We start from the raw sequence: 22,744 nt of genomic DNA on the forward strand, positions 1-22,744 counted from the left end.
GAAATAAAATAAAGCAATAAGCAAAAGCAAAATAAACCTAAAATATAATGTTGATTATGTGATCTTTTCACCGACACTTTCTGCATCCAGACACTTCTCATATAGATGCTGTTTCAGTTTCAAAACAAAATACCCCATGGATGTGCGTCAAGTTGTAATTAAAATCTAAATCTAAATCTGTGCTCTCTAAAACCACACGCTGTTGGAAATAAAGGCTTCAGGAAACGCAAATTGTCTCCTGGAATTCACATGTCAGTATTTCAAATCCGCAGCTCGTCCTCTCTGACGGGGTTGAGGCTGTTTCGTTTTTTAGTTTGTTGTGGGGTTTTTTTTTCAAATCTTTGGTAAAAAAATCCAAGCTCCTCTCCACGAAGAGTTCCTTTAGTTTCTGATCAAATCTTAGTCTTTCCATTCATGCTAATTCACTAACTTCTTAAGAGGAATTCACAATAAATGCCCTTTATTGTACAGTAAATACTTTTACTGGCAGCTTGAAAACCTTCAACGCCCTCACTGAGCTGGTCACAATAATTGACTTTGAATAAACTTATACAAGAACTTAACCGATTCATATCAGCTGATAGTCTCGTGTGAAATTTCCCCCAAATGCTTTAAACGTTTTTTTTAATCAACTTGACCTTTTGCAGAGATATATATATATATATAAATATAACATAATAACATGGTCAGAGGCTGTAATCTGCAGGTACTATATTAATCGTTACTTGCATCATGAATAACCTCCTCCTGGACCGATTCCTCTGCGTTACCCTGTATATTGTCCGATAGAACACTTTATTGATAACACAACCGTGTGTGTGTGTGTGTGTGTGTGTGTGTGTGTGTGCGTGTGTGCGTGTGTGGAGGGAGCGTTTTTTGTCTCCAAGTGTAGAAATGGAAAATGAAGGCGGTTTGCAGATAATGTCTTCAAGGTTGTTGTTTTTTTCGACACCAGTGTCTCCAATTAACGCGCTGTCTGGTTCGCAGCCCAGTCTGCAGGGCGGAGGCCTAACGATAAAAAAAACGAAAATGAAAATCCCCACAGCCTGTGGTCTGAAGAGGGGAGAGGCCATTTTGACTGAAAAAAAAATCCCGAGCATCCCTGACTGAAAAACAAAGTCGGTTTCTACCCAAAACACGTCGGAAACACTGCCAAGGGGGTTGGGATCGTGTTGGTGACAAACAAGCTCCGTTAGGGAACATGCCTGATACCCAGGGTGCGTGCGTGTGTGTGTGTGTGTGTGTGTCGGGGGGGATGCTTCATGACAAAATCGAGGCTACACAATATTCCATATCACAAAACTGTAGCTATAATTAGTTATTCATGACTAATCATTCAGGCCGCATCTATAACGTCCAGGTGTTCCTTTACTTTACGCAAAACCCTACTATTACACATTTGACGCATCACCATTAACACAGGAGATTCTACTGTTCAGTCTGGTCCTCACTGGTTCACTGTGGTCCAACAGTAGCAGTCCGAGTGAGCTGAAATGTTTCCTTTACGCCGGAGGGACCGATGAATGTGGTGGACTCGGGCTCAGAGGCCACGAGCTGCATTGGCGCTGTGTGTTTCAAGGGACTCTCAGGTTTGGGGTGTTTTGTTTGCTGCTCCATGAGCCGCTTGGTCAGTCCCCGCTCCGACTCATAATTTCTCCCAGGCAGACCTGAAAGCCGCTCTATAGCACATCCTCATAAATAAAGGCGTCAGTCCCTATAAGCAACGCGTAGTTCATATTTATTTGTCGTAAATAACCATGTATGATACGCAGAGCTCCGATTTATGGCTGCGAGCAGCTGCTCGCCTTCCCCCCAAAGACTCTTAAGACTCCACGTCTGTGATTATTATGAAGAAATACAAACACTTACAGTCCCGGTGACTTTGATAAAGGTCAGCAGGAGGTATTCGGACTCACAGTCGGTCCAACCTGCTGCTGCTGCTGCTGCTGCTGCTGCTGCTCATCACTCTCCTCACTGAAAACGAAAGTTGTGCTTGTATCCCCCAGTCGCTTCTGTGGCGGTGGACAGCACCGGTGGCTCCAACACAGAACTCCAGCCCGTTGTTGTCTTCACTCGTGGCGGTCTGACCGCTGAGTGAGAATCGCCCCTTTACCCGACCGGGAGTAAAGGCTGCAACAGCCCACGTTTACGGTCCGCACCACCGCAGGCCATATATCAGCCCTATAAAACCAAAAGCAGCCGCCCTAGTGCAGGGTTTTTATTATGGTATTAAACGGAGCCCCAAAAAAGTAGTTGAAGTAGTTTGCGCTGTTAAGACAAGGGGGCATAACCACGCAGGACTCGAGTTAATGGCTCTCGTTAACAAAAATGACTCTTAATCTGCCAATAAAACAGTGTCAGGCGGCGCCGCGGCTCGCAGGAAAACCTACCGAGCAGATTTAAGGAGCGGGGTAAATAATTCAGCATACCTGACTGTGAATTTCACTGTGTCTCCTCTTCGATTGATGGACAGATAGACAGGGCACATCTCCGCTGTTGGCTCGCGTCAAGTGGGAAACTATTGGCCCTTCACTCTAATGCTGTTTTAAATGCCGACTCCCTGATGCCAGGATTGATTGAAGTGATTGCTTGTGCAACGGTAGAACAAGAGTGGCTGTGCCTTGGGTAATGCGTCTTGTGCATTCACACTGCAATGCACGCGCTTCTATCTCGATTGAGCGAATCAGTAATAAACAAATCAATTACAATAACGGCGTTACTTATTTGTTAGCCATTGTCTGCGTTCTGCATTTCACACGCGGACCTACTGTGTAGACGACGCTTGTGCGCTTTTATTTAATTGTGGCTTGACAGCAGCCATAGATACACAGACTCCATACGGAAGAACTGTCCTTTTTGCATATTGCATATAAACAAGACAATTTATTTAGAGGGGAGGGGGCTATCTATTAAGTAGAGAGAGAGGGCGGGGGGGGGAGAGAGAAAGGCCAGCGTTCAGGGTTGATTTACGCTCCATTGACGCTTTATCAGGCTAGAAGAAAAGGTCTGACCAATCAGTTTGCACCTCGCGCACAGTCCCGACACACACACACACACACACACCGACCCCCCCCCCCCCCCCCCCCCCGCATGTGCAATGTGCGATTCTGTAGGCTGTAGCACTTTGTTTCACTATAGTGAACAAGTTGTTTGGACGGAAGGGGCTCTAGGAGAGAGAAAGAGAGACAGGGTGCAGGATAGAGGAAGGGAGGGGGAGAGCCAGCACACGACAGGACAGAGGAAGAGAAAGAGGGAGGAAGAGAGCAAATCTCGTCATGTCTCTCTTCTTCTTCTGTGTTCAGTGAACTCGGGGCGATTCGCAGATAATGTCCGAGAATGTCCATTTCTGGGACTTTGAGCAACTATTACGTGGACTCCATCATAAGTCACGAGAGCGATGAACTCTCAACCCCGGCTCGCTTCCCCAGCGTCCAGTACTCCGGCTCGAGCTCTGCAGCAGCAGCGGGCGGGAGACAGCCTGGCGGCGCTGCGCACGCCGAGCATCCCCATCCCGAGTCGTACCCATCGTGTAGTTTCCAGCCGAAGCCGCCCGTCTTCTCGCCGTCATGGAGCCCCTTCAGTCCCCACCACGCTGCCAGTGGCCTCCCCACCGTCTACCACCCTTACATCCCAGCCCAGCACGTTCCCGCCGCGGACACCCGGTACCTCCGATCGTGGCTGGACTGCGCGCCGCGCTGCTCCGAGTCTGTGCCGGGGCAGGGCCAGACGGGCCAGGTCAAGCTCGAGCCCCAGCTCGGTCACCTCGGTGGGGAGATCGCAGGCAAAATCGGCGGACAGCTCCCGCACGAGACCACCACCTACATCCTGGAGTCGACTTCCACGGCCGCGCGGGAGATAAGCCACCACCCAGCCGCCATCCCGGGAGCACGGTTCGAGGAAAATAAGGACATTTGTGAAGGGAGTGAGGACAAAGACGGCGTGGATCAAAGTAAGTTATTTAAGCAGGAAATAGAGCGCGCGCGCGCGAGAGGGCAGGAAGTGAGAGATTGTAAATGCTTTTAATGCCGCCATAAAACAAGAACAAAGAGCCGGATAGCCACGGTGCCCCCACCTTCTGCTCTCTGCGCGGACTGGGATATTTGGCCCGTATCGTCCGCGCGTAACCAGCGGGCTCCCGTGGAACAGATTCACCTACAGAGATGCTTAATAACTGAGGCATATTCTGTGACGTTACCTAAAGCCATCCGCTGTGTGGGATTTTTCTGATATGTCACACACTTCCAGCAAGTGGTCGACAAACAAATATTTACAATTTAGGAGATAAATATTCTGAAATCCTTAAAATTCCGAGATTGACAGAGTTGGATTAAAAGTCCACACGGTGTACACAAAAAGACGGCGTGGGTGTACAGGTGAAGCTGTAACTTAATCCGCCCGTGATTTGAAAGTATCTACAAGTACTCAGGGTCTTTAGTGTTGATAACCTGGCAGGAGCCCAAACTAAACACATAAAACTGCCTTATATAGCTTTGCATGCATGATCTGAAAGGAACATATTATTAGAGGATTGGGAATACATAATTAAATCAAGATTGGGATTCCACTGAAATGCTTTTAGGTTGAAGTGGGCAAATCAGAAGGGATGTCATTGAGCAGCAGGTGCTCCAAGTCAGTGCAAAAATCAAAATATTGAAATCGGAGGGGAAAAAAAAATCAAAAATCAAAAGAACCTCATGGTCCAATTTTTGAGTGTTCTATAGTCTGCTGATCTCCATCATCAAATCTCTCCGCACAGGACGCTGCTGAGTTTGGGTATAGCCTCCACATGGATGTTACCAATCGCCCCCTCGCCTGAAAAGGACCAGGAGAGCGGGTGCGTTCGATTTGTTTAAAAGACGTTTATTATATAATTCAAAATCCTCAATTATCGCGCTGTACGCTCCACTGCATTGTAAAGCTCCCCGTGTCAAGCCAGAATGTTTGCCCGGTCCAAAGAGCCGGAATCTCTCCGGAGCAGAGTTACACTGCTTCACGGTGAACCCGGGCACCCGGAGCTGTATGAGGATCACGGACAGTCCCGGTTCTCTTAAGGTAGTCAGTCCTATAATGGCTGACGTGACGTTCTAACTATGGGCTTCTGTGGGGCCGGTTAGATACACAACCTTACTTTTTACTTTGCTCAAATATGAATTCTTCAGCCAAAAAATGATCCTAATTTCCCTCTGCGTACACACTGTCATATTTCTGCTCAAATATCCCCCCGAAACAGCACCTCTCCGCAGCGCCGGGCTGTAAATATAACAGTAACAATAAGTAGAAACCCCCTCATTGTTAGCCTCCCCCTCCACGTCCATCAACTGAAATTACCCGCTGTATGTCAGCCACATAACACGGCCCCGTCCTCTTTAAAAAAAAATCATAAAAACCATAAAAGGAGTCAGGCCGTCCATCACCGACCAGGTGGCTCGGAGCCACAGAGAAAAGCTAGATCGGTTCTCAATAGAGCGGACGCCTCATAAGTCAGTCTGTCACGGGGTGGACCAAATTCTGCTGAGGGGACAGGGAGCACCGACACATCCGCACGGGATCATGCCAAGCCCCCGGCGGATTCTGATGGTGCCTCGGTCTGGAGAGCAGCGAGGACAAAGGATTCGAGTTTTGTCTTTCCGTCACACGTGGAGCGTTCACGATTTGTAAAGACGTGAAGGACGTGAATCATTGAAAGTATATCGTTTAGTGCGAGTGTAGCTGGAAAAAAACTATGACACGTGCCGCGCGTTTGTTCTTGTTTTAATATTCAAAGTCTGGAATCGCCTTCCAAAGTTAGCCAGGGCCCTGGTCATATTTATTCAAACCGTCTCCTACTCCATGATATTTCACAACTGGTTAGATGTTATAATGGTCTGCAGTGTGCTGCTCTTACTCTCATTTGAGAGCCGCTGTTCTATTCATCTGCTCACACGGCAACAATACTAATAATATTTGACCTGTCGTGGAAACACGATAATCATGATACAACGGCATCGAGCGTCTGGCCAGTACGAAACGGGTTTGCTCAGTTTTTCTATCATAACGCGCACTACGACAACATTGACTCCATCACGTGCTGGACGCTGTTGGCTCGGGCCGAACCTTCTTTTCCGAAACTCCTTGGCTTATTTTGGAGGGCGGAATAGAGTGACCGTTTGATCAGTGTCCGTGCATGTTGTGCCCCCCCCCCCCCACACACACACGTTGGCCTGGAGGAGAAGGACCAAACTCAAATTACAAACACACACGCGCGCGCACACACACACACACACACACACACACAGTTATGGTTCTCCCTGTTCGTCTGTCAGACACACACTCATGCATAAACACACTCAGTCACCTTATTATATCAGCTGAGTGTGCTATCCATCAGAGAGAGGAGAGCTGGTTAAGGGCTAGATGCATGGAGCCCATCAGCCTCCAGTCTGAGTTATGAGACTTTCCACCAGTGACACATGCAGTGTGTGTGTGTGTGTGTGTGTGTGTGTGTGTGTGTGTGCCAGTCTGGCTGGTGGTGGCTACACACTCTGTCTCCTCTCGTGTTTCTGTGTTAAGCCTGGCAGGTAGTGGGAGCCTCACTGGCTAAATTTGAATGCTATTTCTATTGTTCTCCTGGCAGCCATTTTGAACATTGGTGGAAACATGTGCACGTGTACTTCTCTGGCTGTAGCCACCATCACTTCAGTGTACTGTTGGTCATCACCTTCAGTTTAGTAGCTGCTTTGTGTTGCAATGACAAACTGTCACAACCCCTGTCTGAAAACTGGTTGTCTGTTTTGATATTACAACTGATAATTTTTCATTACATACAATTTTTTTTCTTCAAAATGATCACCAACTTTTCTGGATAAAGGTCAAGTGTGTAAGGTATGGGTATTGGATTTTTTTGTCAATGGCGCCTGAAACTAAGAATCAGTCTTTTTATACATTTGAATGAGCCCTATATATCTATATCAAATCCACCATGTTTCTACAATAGCTCAGAGTGGACAAACCAACCGCTGGCTCTAGAGACGGCCTTTTGTATTTCCTAAATGCCACCGGGGCTTCTAACATTGGGGGCAGTTTGGTTCTAGTTAATTTAACTTCTTGTAGTTTTAGATGGTACAGCCAGTAGCCACTTAGCTTATTGTTCCCTAAAGACTGGGAACATGAGGAAACGGGTAACTGGCTTTTACAAAAAGTAAAAATCCACCCACAAGCCATTGAGCCATCATAAGTTTGTTTTTTTTGTTTAATACCAGTACTACTATTGACAAAAAAATCAAATGTTTTGTTGTTAACTCTCGGCAGGAAAGTGAATAAGCATCAACTTGTACTCTCAGAATTCAGTGTGCCTGCCTGATGTATCTTGGCAGGAGGCAGCAGTATCACGGATCTAGTCTGAGTTTTCGTTTCCCTCAGTTATTCAAAAGTGACTGCAGTTTGAATAGCACCAGTAGTATCCTACCTTTAGAAATATCACATCCAGTTGTAGCCAGCTTCCAGCTACAGATTCCCTTTGTGTTACTGGTCCTGGGCAACCATCCAGAATAAACTACAAGGTTACACTTCATTCGTTGTGCTGCTGCTGCTGCTGCCGGGCATGGAGAGAGAAAGTTATTACCCCCAAAGTTTATTAAGTTATAATGCCAGGTGAACAACCCTCATTAATTGGCGTGTTGCTGTTGGTGGCTGGGTGAGATGGGTTGTAAGGGTTGAAGTGGCAGGGAAGGGGGTTGTAGGGGCCGGGGGGGGGGGGGGTAAAATACGACTTCGGGTAATGTAATAACGTGCCTTTGGGATATATGAGAGGTCAGTTTCTGGAACTATTAGGGTGAAATTGCGAGGGGAGGGAGAAAGAGCGAGAGAAAGAGATGGGATGGGATATTAGTCTTGCAGCCGTTTCGGTCATTGTTTCCATGCATTCATCACTGTGCGCTCTCTCTCTCTCTCTCTTTCACACACACACACACACACACACACACACACACACACAGAGTAAAATACACAACAGGCCAACAACTGAACATGTAGTGCTGCAGGGCTACAGCAGGCAGCTTTACAGGAATGTCAGTCCAGGTTCCGACTGCACAATACACCAACACCCATATTCTTCACTGTAACCCCTTTCCGACACCCCCCCCCCCCCTAGCTGTATTCCCACCCCTTGAGGAAGAACATTGCTATCCCATCCAGTATTTCCAGCATCTCCCACTAACCCTTCTCCACCCCACATCTAGTTTGTCACAATGGGTGACAGTCACGGACAAGGCACAGCGGCGAAGGTGATGAATGGTGTTGGAGGTGATTGTGTACACCGAGGGGATGCAAAGCGCCCACTCTACTGTGTGACAAAAGCACAGTACACCCGCACCCCACCCTCTGCCCTCGGCTCACCTCTTTGCCGCGCACTATTTTGTTCTGAGAGGAAATCGATCCTCTACATGCTGCAGCCATGCGGGAGGAAATTGATTCCATAGGGTATTAAGGACATATCTACAGAAGATGGCCGCTGACTAACTCCGCTGCATGCGTGTGTGTGTTTGATGCAACTTCATGAGTCAAATGTGTAATAGACAAAGTAAGAATAATATACATTCTTTGGTTTAAATCATGATAATAAAAAATGAATTTCGACTCAATTCAACTGAAATGATGTATATCTCTCTTTACATGTATATTTTGGGAATTAAATTCAATACATGTATATATGCATATATAAAGTCTTCTTTAACAGTTCTATTCCCGGTGGAATTCATCTTCTATAACCACTCCGAGCTGCAGATTTGCCTGTGCAACATTGAAATCCCGAAGAGAATCTACTCAAACATAAACTAATACTGCCCCATGGTGCAAAACAAAACAGATCTTTGTGTCGAACGAGGAAAAAGGCGACATTGTTCCGAACGTCATATGCAGTTGTGTGAGTTGCCATAGCATTACAGCAAGCATGACTGTCATCGCAGTAAAATATTACCAGTGAAATTGAAGACAGACGGAGCCTCCACCCAGCATCAGTGTGTGTGTGTGTGTGTGTGGGGGGGGGGGCTGGCTCCTCGGGGAGTGACACCAACTCAAATTCCCCCTTGGTGGCGTCAAAAGGTGCCATAGATCAGACTGGTGAGTAAGTGATAAGATTATCCGTTCTGCCATTTTAGGCCCAAGTCCGAGGCCACATTTAGCACGGGAACAGAGAATCTCCAGTGTAAGCCAAATGGCCCGCAGAGCCGATCTGCTCCTGGCTGTAAGGTTAAATCTCCCTCTCTCTTCTCTCATTTATTTAGGAATTTTGTGGTCGCACAGTTCTTGGGCCTTGTTGTTGCACAAACTGATGAAGACGTCACTTATTGCAGAAATGACTGCGATGGTTAGACAACAAGTCTTCTGTGTTTCATTCTGTCTTGGCTTCCCCTGCCACAGGAAAAGGCCTCGGTTTAAGAAAAAGTCTAATTTCTTTTTGAACCAACCTTTTTGTTTTTCTTTTCTTTTTTACGAATACATCCCGCGTTGCAGTTACATTTTGATTGTTAACCAGACTTTTTTTTTTAGAAGAAGAAACAAGAAATTGTTACCCCTATTGAGAGAGCTGGGACTTTTACTGTATCTGTTTGTATTGTATTTAACTGCTTCATTTAAAAATATAAAACTTTACCAATGGGAATCTGGCGGCTTTGCTGAGCTGTGATTGACAGGAGGAAGAGCCTGAACTATAATCACATGGAATGACCCTCCTGGAGAAAGGTTTTATTTAGAAGATGTAAAAGTGTAAATCACCCAGGACCATCTTTTGCCTCTGTTCCTGAATGTGTTTTCACTTTTTTTTTTTAAATGGAACCTTCTCATATGGTATCTGCGATCAGTTTGATTTATTTCCTGTGTTGTTTAAGAAAGGCATAGCTAATAAAAACCAGACAATAATTGAAGGTAAAAAAAAAATAGAGTTAAAAAGGTTAAAAATGGTCAAACCGAGCAAAGAGCAATTTCTTACATATAAATTCAGCGGAGTTGTCTTTTAAAGTGCCGGAAGAGTCACAGCAAGATGCCTCATAGCCGAGATGCCTGCTGCTTTGCAGAGGGGGAAAAGCAGACACAGCGTTCAGCTCCAAAACCAGACCCATGCGTCCCAAACATGGCACAAGTCTCTGCTAATTACATTGATCTATTTAGAGAAGGTGGTGTGTGTGTGTGTGTGTGTGTGTGTGTGTGTGTGTGTGTGTGTGTGTGTGTGAAAGTGGGAGACGTTATTTTTGCTCACTCGAAATGTGTACATCCTATTTAAAAGCCTGCTATTTACCATTTCAAACGCGTTTCACCAAGGAAAGGAGAAATGCCAGCCCTGGTTTTCTCCCACCTCAAGAGTGCCGACATCTCTGAGGTAACGAGATGGAGCTGCGCGTCAAAAGGAGATCCTTCATTTTTACCACTACACCTTCAGACGGGTCCAGCACAGTCCTGAGTTTGAATCACACTGAATCGCGTACACGCGTATAATGAAAGGCCAAGGATGAACACAAGAAATATCATCTCCTCTCATCCCGGCAGGGCCGTAAATTTCCAGGCTCTTATTAATTTAGCAGCCATCACAAGTGACGCAGTGACAGTGCGCTGAGCTGCAATGTGATTACCATTCTCACGCAAACTAGAGGGGGAAGAAAACGTATCTGGACTGTCGAACATCTTCCCTCGTGCATTTGCTGTCATCGCGCAGTGTCTATCGCTTTCCTTTCGTTTTATTTTATTACGAATTGCTGTGAACTGTGTCCCTGCTTTGTTTTCTACTTTTATCTCGGCGATCACCGACTCGGTGATTGCAGCATCTTCTGATTGTCCTCTGAAGGTCACCTTCAAACACAATGATGAACACAATTTGTGATTAACAGTGGTAGCGACCATATCAACTGACTTACTGGCGAATACAGAATGAATTATTGCGTTATATTTAATTATTAGGATCAGACTGTGATGTATGTTGCTGTTTTTTCCCCTCCTCACTTTAAAACCGTTACATTTGTCCACTGCGCCTTCTGTGGGTTGGATGGAACAGGCCGCCTGTCTTTCACGTGGTGTCCATTTGTGTCAGAGCTGCGGCCCCGCCGACACCACGAACCCCGTTTACGCAAGTGCCAATTGCTTACTCGGTCGTTTTCGATCAAAGCCTCCTTACACAAGGGTCTGCAACTTTTACACGCGGGGATCTGCTTCCAGGGAGTGATGTAGTCAGATACACAAACATGGAGCTAAATAGACAACACGTGCTTTCTGTCCACTTCTATGCTAAATTAGTTTCCCTTTGTCTCTTTCTCCAGATGACCCATCGGCCAACTGGCTGCACGCTCGCTCCTCCAGGAAGAAGCGATGCCCGTACACCAAATACCAGACGCTCGAGCTGGAGAAGGAGTTCCTGTTCAACATGTACCTCACGCGGGACCGGCGGCACGAGGTGGCGCGCGCGCTCAACCTGACGGAACGGCAGGTGAAGATCTGGTTCCAGAACCGGAGGATGAAAATGAAGAAACAGACCAAGGAGCAACCCAAGGACTAGTGGGGCTCTGGCTCAACGCATTCCGACACACACACACACACACACACACACACACACACACACACACGCACACGCACGCACGCACGCACGCTCACATGGGTAGCCAATACAAAGTCCCCTTATTTTTTATGTCCACAACACAAAATGGCCTTCCTAAGAACTACAAGAGTACAGCCCGTTGACTTTCAGACACTAGACCGCGTGAGCTCAGTCCAAAATCACAGTACATCTGTGCAACTGATTCATTGCTCTATTGATCCCCGACAAAGTGCCAGGACGCTGCCACGTTAACACCGAGCTCTTACGCACGTCTGGTGTCCGGTGTAACGAAAAGAGGCTGGACCAGGAATCCCCAGAGTTTGCGTCAGTGCTCACACACTGACCGTCACTTGTTCCTGGACTTACACATATGACTGTTTTATAAAGTGGTAGCTATCATGCACCCGGCATATTCACGGTTTTATATTCCACTCTTAATTAGGCTTTGAAAATTGACTACTTTATTAAAGGGGGAAAAAGGTATCAAACCACTCTTACCGTTTTGGTCAACAAAAGGAAGAGGGGGCGGGGGGGGGGGCGCAGACACAGCACAGAGATAAGTTTTTCTTTTCCCTCAAGCACTGCTATTCGTCTTATTGGTTATATATTGGCCCGTTGCTGAAACCGGAGCCGCGCGAAGGTGCTGAAACCGAGGTTTCACATGACCATTAATACGTCAGGGGCTCGCGCGCGCGCGCGCACACAGACACACACACACACACACACACACACACAAACACACGCCCTTCTTCGTCTCTTGTTTCTCTTGTTGATAGGCGAATTTGATTGGAAAGCGCCCGATGGTCGGCGGTGATACAGTCTACAAGCCGCCGTTTGTTTCCCGCTTGTCGGCCTAAGTAATGAGCCGATACCGGAGGAGCAGGAGGCGGGGGAGGGTTGGAAGTCAACGGGTGGCAGCCGCGTTCAACCCGACTCAGCAACCTGGGATGCGATTAGACTGATGTCGATATTGTAAATCCCCAACCTCCAGCTACCTGTCCGGATGCTTTATGAACGGCGGCGGCTGCGGCGGTGGCTCATTCGCGACTCTTATCGGCTATCGATAATCGTCCGCCCTGCGTCACATCAGCCTCGAGCCGGCTGTGTTGATCTGAGAGGAGATAGCACCAAGCGACACCATTTTTTCGCCCATCGGTCTTTAAGTTAGGTTTCTAACAAAGGCTCCGTTTTGTGCAAATCTCAGATTTGTGTGAAGTTGGCCCTGATCATCCACCCCACTAATAACGCAGGTACACTTTTGCTTGGCACAACAAGGTCTCAGACAGTGTCACCCGAACTCTTCTTTCTTCGACATGTCAGCCTAAACGAATCCGCATTGATGTATTTTTTTGTTATAAAGTCTAAATATTAATGTCAGATGATGCGCACATAGTCCATGTGTCCATGCAACTTAGCAAAGACAAACTATTCAGTATCTTCTCTGGGATCACCTTCCAATCTTTATTAATAGCATTTTACGAAAGAATCAGCTCTATTTTTTTATACATACAATTATATTGTGTATTATCTGCTATGCAAGGCAGTTTTTTTCCCTCTCATTCAGGAATAAAGCCTATACAGCCGCGACGGTTACGCAGCCCGTGACTGACGACAGAGCGAATGTGTTAACACGTTCGCTGAACTCCTGGACAGGGTGTTTTTAATTTAACTATACAGGTTTTGTTACCACATAACACCAAGCGACAGAGCAGCACACACGAGTATTATTATCCGGTCAGAAGTTAAGTTTCCGCAGTTTGTTTTTTTACTGATGCCAGACAGTGTCGGAGACAAGAGAGGCCGCGTTGGAAGGCCGAGCGGCCGCCGTGTCGCTGTGCGAAGTGTCGGCACGGTTAAATTGCGTCCGATGGCAGTTTTATGGGCGGATCATAAACAACACATTGGCTTTACAGCGTTTACATCGCAGTGTGTGTGTGTGTGTGTGTGTGTGTGTGTATGTATGTGTGTGTGAGAGAGACTTAATGGTTTCCTGTGCAAAAACATTTTAAAAGTTAGACACCAATATCACACACACACACACACACACACACACACACACACACACACGCACACACACGCACACACACCCTTTTGCTCCAGTTTCATTTACCAGCAGAACGTGAACGTGTCCACACAAACTCAGCCTCATTTGCGAAGTCTTACACTCAGAACATTTTCATCGACGAGAGATCAAATCCTCTTTTTTTTCGGAGTAAATATGTTTACATAGTTTTCGCATGCCTCAAGTCATTTGAAGACGTTACGTCATCGTTTAGCTCTTTTGTGTTAAATCTGTGGGAGGGAAAATGCTAATAGTAAACAAAAATTAAAAATTAAAAAAAAAGACTAAGTAGAAGGTTTTGGTAGGAAATGTTCCTAATTTATTGTATATAATATTAGTCACCTCGTCTTTCTTATTGAAATGAAATATGCTCATAATACGTTGTTTTCTCCTGTCAGGACATGGTATCTTACTGTAATATATATATATATAGATGATTTCTCCCCTCTGTTTGTCACGTTGTTTAGGTTCTGTTTGTGTTTCCCATGTTGTTGTGCCGACTGTCCGAAAGATCTGTTCTCACGTCAGTCCGATGAGCTCTTCACTTCCTGTCTGTGATTTGTTTAACAGTGAACACAATAGTGATGCCTGCGGAACCCAGATGAAGCAATGTTTCCACATGAATAATCATTTTTCATCTAAAATTACCGAACATGTTGATTCATGCTCTCTCTCTCTCAGTGTTTACTCTGCTGACAGAAGGGACAAAGTCCCTGGAGTTATTTTCTTGTTCTTATAAAATATGAACTCAGCTCCGGGAGTCTTTTTTTTAATTTCTCTCCGCTTTTTAATGGGACAAATCGAATCCATGTGGTCACAGTAGATGCTTTAATGACGAGCAGTAGAACATGCTGTCACTCTGCTCCTCTCCTCCATGGGAGATGTCCCACTTCCCACTTGTGTGTTTTCTCTCTCTTCATTCTTCTGTGTTGTCTTCTCTTGTTTATTTGTGCGATTGCACTGCTGATGCTGGAATTCCTATTAAAGAGCTGACTTTTTACAGTATACGACCGTGCGTCATGTTAATGTGTCGCTGATTCTCACTGAAGGGGGGGGGGGGGGGGGGGGTGTCATATATTACCAAAATCGAACATTTAAACCATATCTTGTAAGATATTTTCTCTCCCTCCTCGCTGCTCTCTGGTGCCAATGTGGCTGCAATGGGAAAAGACGGCTCGGCTCTCCTCTCTCTTTCTTGTCTTCCGATTTCTCCACATTGAATTTTGTCGCTGCGTGGAACAGGACGAGGAGGCAGAAGAGAAGACATGGGACGAGCCAGCCATGTGTTTGAAATATGTGTCTCTCTCCAGTTGAACACGGATGCTTTAAAAGGAGAGGGGCGTCTGTTTGGCTGCAACACCAAAAGCTCCAAACCCCTAAATACCCCCCCCCCCCCCCGCCCCCCCCCCCCTCCCTCCACCTCCCACAAACACACACGCACGGAGATGATGAGTGCATTCATTAGAAGCGTCGTCATCCGTCCATTAGGGGCTCGTGAAGCCGCCGAGGTTCCTGTGTTGGTGTCTCTGCACCAAATGACTGACAGACACGGAGTCTGCGAGGAACTCGATTTCCTCCCCGGCTCCTCACGTGATGCGGAGTCATTTACAATAATACAGTTAAAATAAAGTAGCACCAGAAACAAGTAGTAAAAGTTGCAGCCCCCCCCCCCCCCAAGTCAGTGAGGTTACAGAAGCAGTAACATCATTATTATTGGCTACAAGTAGAAAAGCATGTGTAACACGTAGATCATCTCAGTCACCGCTGCACGCACGAGTGCAAATACATTCGTTGAGGCCATGTTGCCAAATTCCTCAAGGTGCACCCCTCCAAAAAGAAGAAAAACAGCTTCTTCTTTTTTTTTTTTTACTTGCCCCTGAAATGCCTGGAAATGCCCCTTGTATTTTTTTTAGCATTAAATAGCATTTTATATATATATATATATATATATATATATTTATTTTAACTGTATTTCACGCATCTCTTTAAAGACATGAGGTCAGCGGCCTGAAGCGCTGCCGTGTGTAACTTGTTAGGATCTGTGAGTTTCCTGAGCACGTGACCCTCCGCGTGTGCTCGGACTGTGCAGCTCCGGGCCCCCGGTTGCGAGACTTGTGTGTACATTTTGCACTATCAGCGCAGCACAGCTCCTGTTAAAAAAGAATCAAGCACCGTCAGCAGCGGGAGTGGCAGCACGAGCTGGATTAATAGGTGCCGTACCAACGGCACGAGCATCTGTCTCTGTAGCACTTCACTTTAACATCCCTGTTAAGAACTCATCAGCAGTATACACGCACAGGCAGCTTATAACGCACTGTGGGAGCAGCTGTACACCAAGGTATACAATCACCAACAATCATAACGCCTGTGATCTGTAAAAGAGAGTTGATGATATGTCAGTGGATATGATTCATAGTAAATAAATCATCATGGTATGGTTTAAACTGTTCAAGCCAAATGTACTCATTGTTCACCTGCAGATGAGAACAATTATGATAACTCAGGTCGTCGGTCATCCATTAACTGTCCATGTAGATATGGAGTTAAAGAGTTTGTTACAAACACAGACTACACTTATAAACCATTTATAACTGTTTCTACTGCTTATATGATTCCTTTTTGTTGACAAATATGCTCAAAATCATAATAAACCACCGATCCGTTTAGTTTACAATGTGTGTCGATGCTTGATGAAGCAGGCGAGGTCAAAATAAAGTTTCCTCGGCATTTTACTCACAGCGTGTGAAGCTGTAGCACCGTTAAAGACAGAGAATGCAGCCTGCGAATGCAGAGTGACAGTAAACAAAATCTTGCTCCCTCACCCTGCTGAGCCAGGCCGCGATCAATGTGGCCTTGGGATTTACAAGCAGATCTGTGCTCAGGACCCTCAACAAAGCCGTCCCATAAACCATCTGCCGAGCTGGTGCCGATGATCGTGCTACTCCTCAAAGGTCGAGCAGGGCTGGAGCTTCATTAAATCCAGCACCCCCGCTCCGCTCTCTGCTGCGGGCCTGCCTCCAGCCCTCAGCACGGGCGAGCCTCACAGCACACTGACATCGAGTTATACATCTGCACTTATGGAGGCAGATAAGTACCAGGGGGACGTCATGGTCACATGCTGGAGCGGGGTAGAAGCAGTGACAGCAGTACTGTTGTTATGGGCAAAGTGGGAGATAGTTGCATTTATACATGTTGCAAGAGTGTGTAGCAGCTGTAGAACTAGGGAGATGGTTTCACACATTTCCTCTTACGTGCAATAGTTTACGAAGATTAGTTTGATTGGTAAGCAATGCTATGCAAACACAAGTAGCAACAAATCATCTGCCAAGACACACTCTGTGCATAGAAATAAGATGAAGGAGTTTAATAAGAGCGGAGAAGTATTTCCTCTTCACTCCGAGGAAACCGCGCAGGAGTTTTCATGCGGAGAGCTCCTTCCAATGATCCATATTTATGAAGAAATAAAAGTCATCATCTGGCTGTAATATGATCTGCAGCTCGCACCGTCAGAAGCCCGGATCAGTCTGGTTCTAATAACATTCCTGAAATTTGCAAATCACTGGTCTGGAGTCAGTTTCTTGGAGGTGGTTGTGTTGTTGAAACAGTCACCGACACACAACTCACTGCCCCCCCCCCCCCCCCCCCCCCCTTTTCCCAACACCCGCCCCCCTCTCTCTCTAAGTATATCCCAGCTCTGAGGCAATGGAAAAACACAGATTGTCTCATTGCACAGTGATTTAGTTGTGCAGCATAAGACGGTGCAGGTCTCATCCCTTCAGTGATATTTTCAAAAAAGTAAATGGGCCGCACAAGACAACCCACGTGCCTCCGCTGGCAAAATTCATATTTCAACCCAGGCAAATGTGGCCAACCCAATATGTCTTCACTTTATCCCCTCATATTAATACCGAGTCTTCAGATAATAACTGGCTCCGCTGACGGTGGACGTTGGAGTGCAGAGGGTTCTCCCCTGTCTGTCACACTGAATGAGTTGTTTTATACAGCGCCGCTTCTATAATTCATCAAGCGGCAGAGAATATCATTCATATTCATAAATTTTCTCAAAGAGAGTTATGGTCCCGCTGATACAAACGGCTGTATGGATCAGATCACATCAGCCATTCTGGACTCATTAACAGTTGAACGGCAGGCCAACTGCTGGCAGATCAGGACGTGTTTCAGCTGCCTCTGAAGGAGCAGAAGAAAACATATAAATATAATAATAATAATAATAATAATAATAATAAATTAAATAATAATGATTTGAAATATAGAAGGAAGGGTTGCATAAGGAAACTCTGGAAAAAGCTCCTAAGTAAGTAATATTTTGCAAGAAAAAAATAATTATATATATATATATATATATATATATATATATATATAGTAATATTAATACCTGTAGGAATTGTCTTTTTTTTACAATGGTTTAAACCTTTTTGCAATGATAACACACACAATTAAAAAAACTAATGAATAGGTTCTTGTTATTAAATGCTTGAATAAAATTAGAAATTAAATCGTATTTAATTAAACGTATTATTAACAGTAATCATTTATCCACCCATCGTCAATACCGCTTCATGATTTAAGGGTCGAGGAGGAGCCAATAATAATAATAATAATAATGAAACTACTACTACTACTACTACTACCACTATTACTACTAATACTACTACTACTACTACTACTACTACTAATAATAATAATAATAATAATAATAATAATAATAATGATAATAATAATAATAGTGATAATAATAATAATAGTAATAATATTATAAAGTATGTAGGAAACAGCTAAAGGTAAATAGTTCCACTTGTCGCAGACAATGTTTGGGTGCAGGTCGCCCCTGTTGGCGCATTACTCTGAAAACTATCTTAGCGGCTCCACGACCGATCGCTCCTTTTCCTCCAAATGATTTACATCCATCTGCGTTCACAGTAAGTGCGCGGCGCAGACACGCATCTCACGCGCGTTTGATTTCTTGCAGCGTGTCGCCCGGCGGAGCTTCGCAGGAGATACGAGGCGCCCTGCATTTATTATTTCTTCTGTAATTGTAAAACCGCAAAGTGTATTGCGCCGGTCAGAGCAGAAAAGGGCCGCCGGGAGTTGGTTTCGTTTGTTTGTTTTATTTGAAATAGAAAAGAGCAAAAAAACAACAACGATGTGATAGTATTTCTCCCTTTAGGTCATTAAAGCTCCAGTGGCTCGCTCACTCTCTCTCTTCCTTCTCCCCCTCCTCTTCTTCTTTCTCACGCCAGTTGTTTTGCACACTTCGTATTTTTCAAGCAAGGAAACAAACAGCACGCGAGGAGCAGGATGTGCTGCTCTCACCGGGTGTCTGAGCTCACGGGTGAAAAAGAGAAGGGGTGGGTTGGATTGGGGGGTGTGTGTGTGTGTGTGTGGGGGGGGGGGGATGCTGGAGCGGATGCGTGCGGGTTGAATGGAGCCGCCGCCGACTGTTGTAAAAACTGTGAAGAGGAAGAGGGAAAAAGGAGAGCGGAGGAGAGAGAAAGAGGATTCAATGCGGTGCAAGGTGCAATAAAAGAATATGACGGCAATAAAAGTTTATAGCGTATAAATTTCTGAAGGTTAAGAACTAAACGGCTGTAAAGCAAACACGCCGAGAGAAAAGGGTGGGGGGGGGGGTGAAGAAAGATACACAGAGAGGAAATATTAGAGGAAAAGTTTCAAATTCCCCTGCTCTAATTTATTTGGAGGCTGTAATGGGACTGATAGGAGCTGAAGACCGAGGGAGAGCGAAAATATTAGTATAAGGCTCCAGACTGCGGTCACCTATTAGTCTTTTTTAGACCTGACAGGGGCGGAGGGGCCAGGGTCTGCGAGGAAATGACAGAAATTGGTGTTTGGAGAGCAAAGATTTGCCGAGAAGATGACAAAACAATTTCGTTAATTTTTTTTGGTGCTTCTTCAAGTGTGGGACAGAGGACGAGTCTCTTTCCTCTTCTTCCTCCTCCTTTCAGCTTTGGGAGTTTAATGGTTTTATGGTGTGTGTGTGTGTGTGCGTGTGTGTGTGTGCGTGTGTGCGTGTGTGAGTGTGTGTGTGTGTGTGTGTGTGTGTGTGTATGTGTGTGTGTGTGTGTGTATGTGTGTGTGTGTGTGAGAGTGTGTGTGTGTGTGTGTGTGTGTGTGTGTGTATATGTGTGCTTGTTATCGGGCCTCCTTTTGTCTTTCTCAGATCTCCCAACTGCTCTACCCCACAAAAACATCCCAAACACACCCAGACAGCAGATTCCGTCAGAGAGTCGGAGAGAGTGCGCAGTGGCCGGCTCCCAGGCTTCTTCTGGGGCCTACAGGCCGACACAGTAGCCTGACAGGGGTGAAACTGAGCTTTCTACTGTTTATAGCCTGCACACACACACACACACACACACTCACACACACACACACACACACACACAAACACACAAACACCATCATCATGGTGTGTGTGTGTGTGTGTGTGTGTGTATGTGTTGCAGTGACACTTCATTTTGGTCTTTAAATTAATTTAAGCAGTCAGGAAATACAAAATAAATAAATATAATATAGACGTTTATACATAAAGACCATCTCGTATGTAGGCTATATAAAAGTTGATGTTAATATATGTGTGATGCCGCTGCAACAACAATCATTTGTTGATGATTTTTTTTTTCATCATATGGAATTCAACTGAATGAATTCAATTTTATTCATGCAAAATCTTAAATTCTTATCGTCAGAGAGGGGGGGGGGGGGGGGGGGGGGTTGTTACCAGAAGTTGTTATCAGAAGACTATGAAGTAAAAATCAATACATAAATACCAGTAGTATGCGCTCCAACACAATGATACAGGAAAATGCCTATTGTATTGATTTGTACTAGTGATTTAACTTTTTGTTGTTGTTGTTATTCCTATCAACAGTCATTTGATTATTATTAATAGTAACAATAAGTGGCGATAATGACAAAAAATAGGCTAGGGGTTAAAAATAAATAATAATTTATAAAGGACAGAAAAACAGATCGTTAGTAAAGTGAACACTTCTCGCGAGAATTGTTCATAACCCACTGAAAAGTCAACATGACACAATGTGACAGGCTATACACGCATCATAGGTGTATTTCCAAGTTACAAACAAATGCGCAAACTGTCATATTAACAATTATACATTTACATGATCTTTATTTTTATTTTGTTAATTAAATGAAAAAAATTGGCGTATATTGAAAATAAACCATTATAGGAGCCCCCAAATTGAGCTCGGAGTGCAGCATATACCGTGTAAAGTTTATATTAATGCGTTTTCTCATCCTACTTCCTGTCAGACTTTTCGATGTAACACACTTGTATTGCCTTCCTTTCACTCCCACAAATCCCAAACCAGCCCTCACATCCGACCTCCGATTCCAAATTGCTGTTTCATTTAAAACAGCACATTTGGCTTCATATGCGGACTTAAATAAACCTCACACTCTCCGGTTCCAGGTCGACTCCCCGTGAGCCCGCGGCCTCACTGATAAAGACCGCTTGATGGCGCCCTTGCTCCACCGATAAGGCAGGGGCTTGCCCGAGGCTTTGCACGCATCCGTGGCAGACGCATGTGGCATGATCCTTTAATGGGGTCAAACTCGCAGTATTCCTCTTCTTAATGTATTTTAAAGGTGGTCTTTTTTAAAAGTAGAAGTGAGGTGACGAAGCCACCTCTTTGACTCTGCTGCAGAACATCCTGACAATTCGAAGGCAGCAGCGGGTCGTTTCCACAGCGCACATGGGGATGAAGAGGAAGGGTTGAGGCCTTGGGAAAATAATAACCCGTAGGCGTGCAGGAAATGTATAGGTTGCCAGGAAATGTTTATTTTTTCTGGTCCAGAAATCACACCAAGGACGCACCATTTTTAAACGTTTTGCCGCTCTACTCAGCTGTCTATGCAGGCATGCATATAGACAGCATCATCTCTTTTCCTCAGGCAAAGTGGAAAATGCGCACATAAGATACACAGAGGCAATTAACTGCGCATATCATAGCCTACAGTCAAATCAGTTCTCACCAGTTGTGGAATGTTTTAATACGCGTAGATTTTACGCGGAGGACGTGACGCACGAAGACGCGTGAGGTGAAACCCGGTTTTCTGGTGCGTCTTTCTGCTCCGGAGGCACCGCAGCGAGTGTGGGCGCAGTTGTTTACCGCTGTGTGCGTCTCTAACATTCACTGAGGTGGTTGCGTGACACCTCTCTGTGTCCTTCAGGAATGCCGCGATGACGGCCTTCTAATTTAGTGGCCTGGCTTTGACAGCGGGGACGCGCAGACACTTCCTCAGACGCATGGGTCAGACTTGTATTGGGAGGCGGGTGGGGCAGACAACAGCCTCACGCTTCTTCATTGGGAGTGTAAAACACTTCGTGAAAGTTTCAATAAGATCACAGTGATAAATTTGGAAAAATGCCGCGGACATTACTCCTCAGAACGTCGCGCTCACAACCAGCTGATTTACCACAACAGTGCTTAATTGGAGCGGCTCCTGGCTACATTTGTGCCTCTCGTGTCTGAGTTGTATAATGCAATACATTACATTCAGATAATTACATTTTTATTTGGTGGATGTTAGCGCGCAGCATAGCTCCGAAACAAAATGATATTACGACAATCATGAGAATGAACTCCTGATTCTGCAGCTGTAATTACAGGAGCCTGCGCCACCAGTTCCTCGTGTGTGATTGGTCGGTAGGTTTCATGCCTGCGGTACAGACACAAACGGAGGCTCTGTCGAAGAAGGCACAACTCAACAGTTGAGTCTTTTTGGGCTAATCGCTGCACTTCAGGCCATCTTGCCTTATACGAGCCCCGACTGTTCTACAAGGCCGAGCTTAACCTTCTCACAACTTATCCCTCGTTAGATAAACCCTCCCTCATACCCCCGCTGGAACCGGGAGGATCGCAGCCGTATGGAAAACAGGACGAAAATGACCATTAAATACCGGCCAAGGATGAGGCGTTTACGGCCTCCGGTCTCGCAAAGGGCGCGTCGTAAAGGAACCCCCCTTTTTGATTCTCTGCTGCGTGGACGTAAACAAGCAAACACGGCCCGTCCGCTTTATGGAGCCTCGTAGTTTGTTAAAGCGTTTACAGCCACTTTGTCCT

The 22,744-nt window shown here is 45.5% G+C and overlaps 1 protein-coding gene across 1 annotated transcript; it reads left to right on the forward strand.

Annotated features, from left to right (window-relative positions):
- Positions 1-3,094: 3,094 nt before the first annotated feature.
- hoxb9a (homeobox B9a) lies at positions 3,095-14,634 on the forward strand. The gene is made up of 2 exons (XM_035616466.2): positions 3,095-3,949; positions 11,283-14,634. The coding sequence occupies exons 1-2, from the start codon at positions 3,337-3,339 to the stop codon at positions 11,516-11,518; spliced, it is 849 nt and encodes a 282-aa protein (XP_035472359.1). The 5' UTR covers positions 3,095-3,336; the 3' UTR covers positions 11,519-14,634.
- The last annotated feature ends 8,110 nt before the right edge of the window (positions 14,635-22,744 follow it).

Source organism: Scophthalmus maximus, chromosome 17 (assembly GCF_022379125.1).
Source record: "Scophthalmus maximus strain ysfricsl-2021 chromosome 17, ASM2237912v1, whole genome shotgun sequence".
Taxonomy (NCBI): Eukaryota; Metazoa; Chordata; class Actinopteri; order Pleuronectiformes; family Scophthalmidae; genus Scophthalmus; species Scophthalmus maximus.

Bases quoted from the DNA above. Each gene is read 5' to 3' on its own strand.
- hoxb9a (XM_035616466.2), top strand. From the start codon at position 3,337: ATGTCCATTTCTGGGACTTTGAGCAACTATTACGTGGACTCCATCATA. The intron at 3,950-11,282 runs GTAAGTTATTTA...CTCTTTCTCCAG, and splicing joins CAAAGACGGCGTGGATCAAA to ATGACCCATCGGCCAACTGG.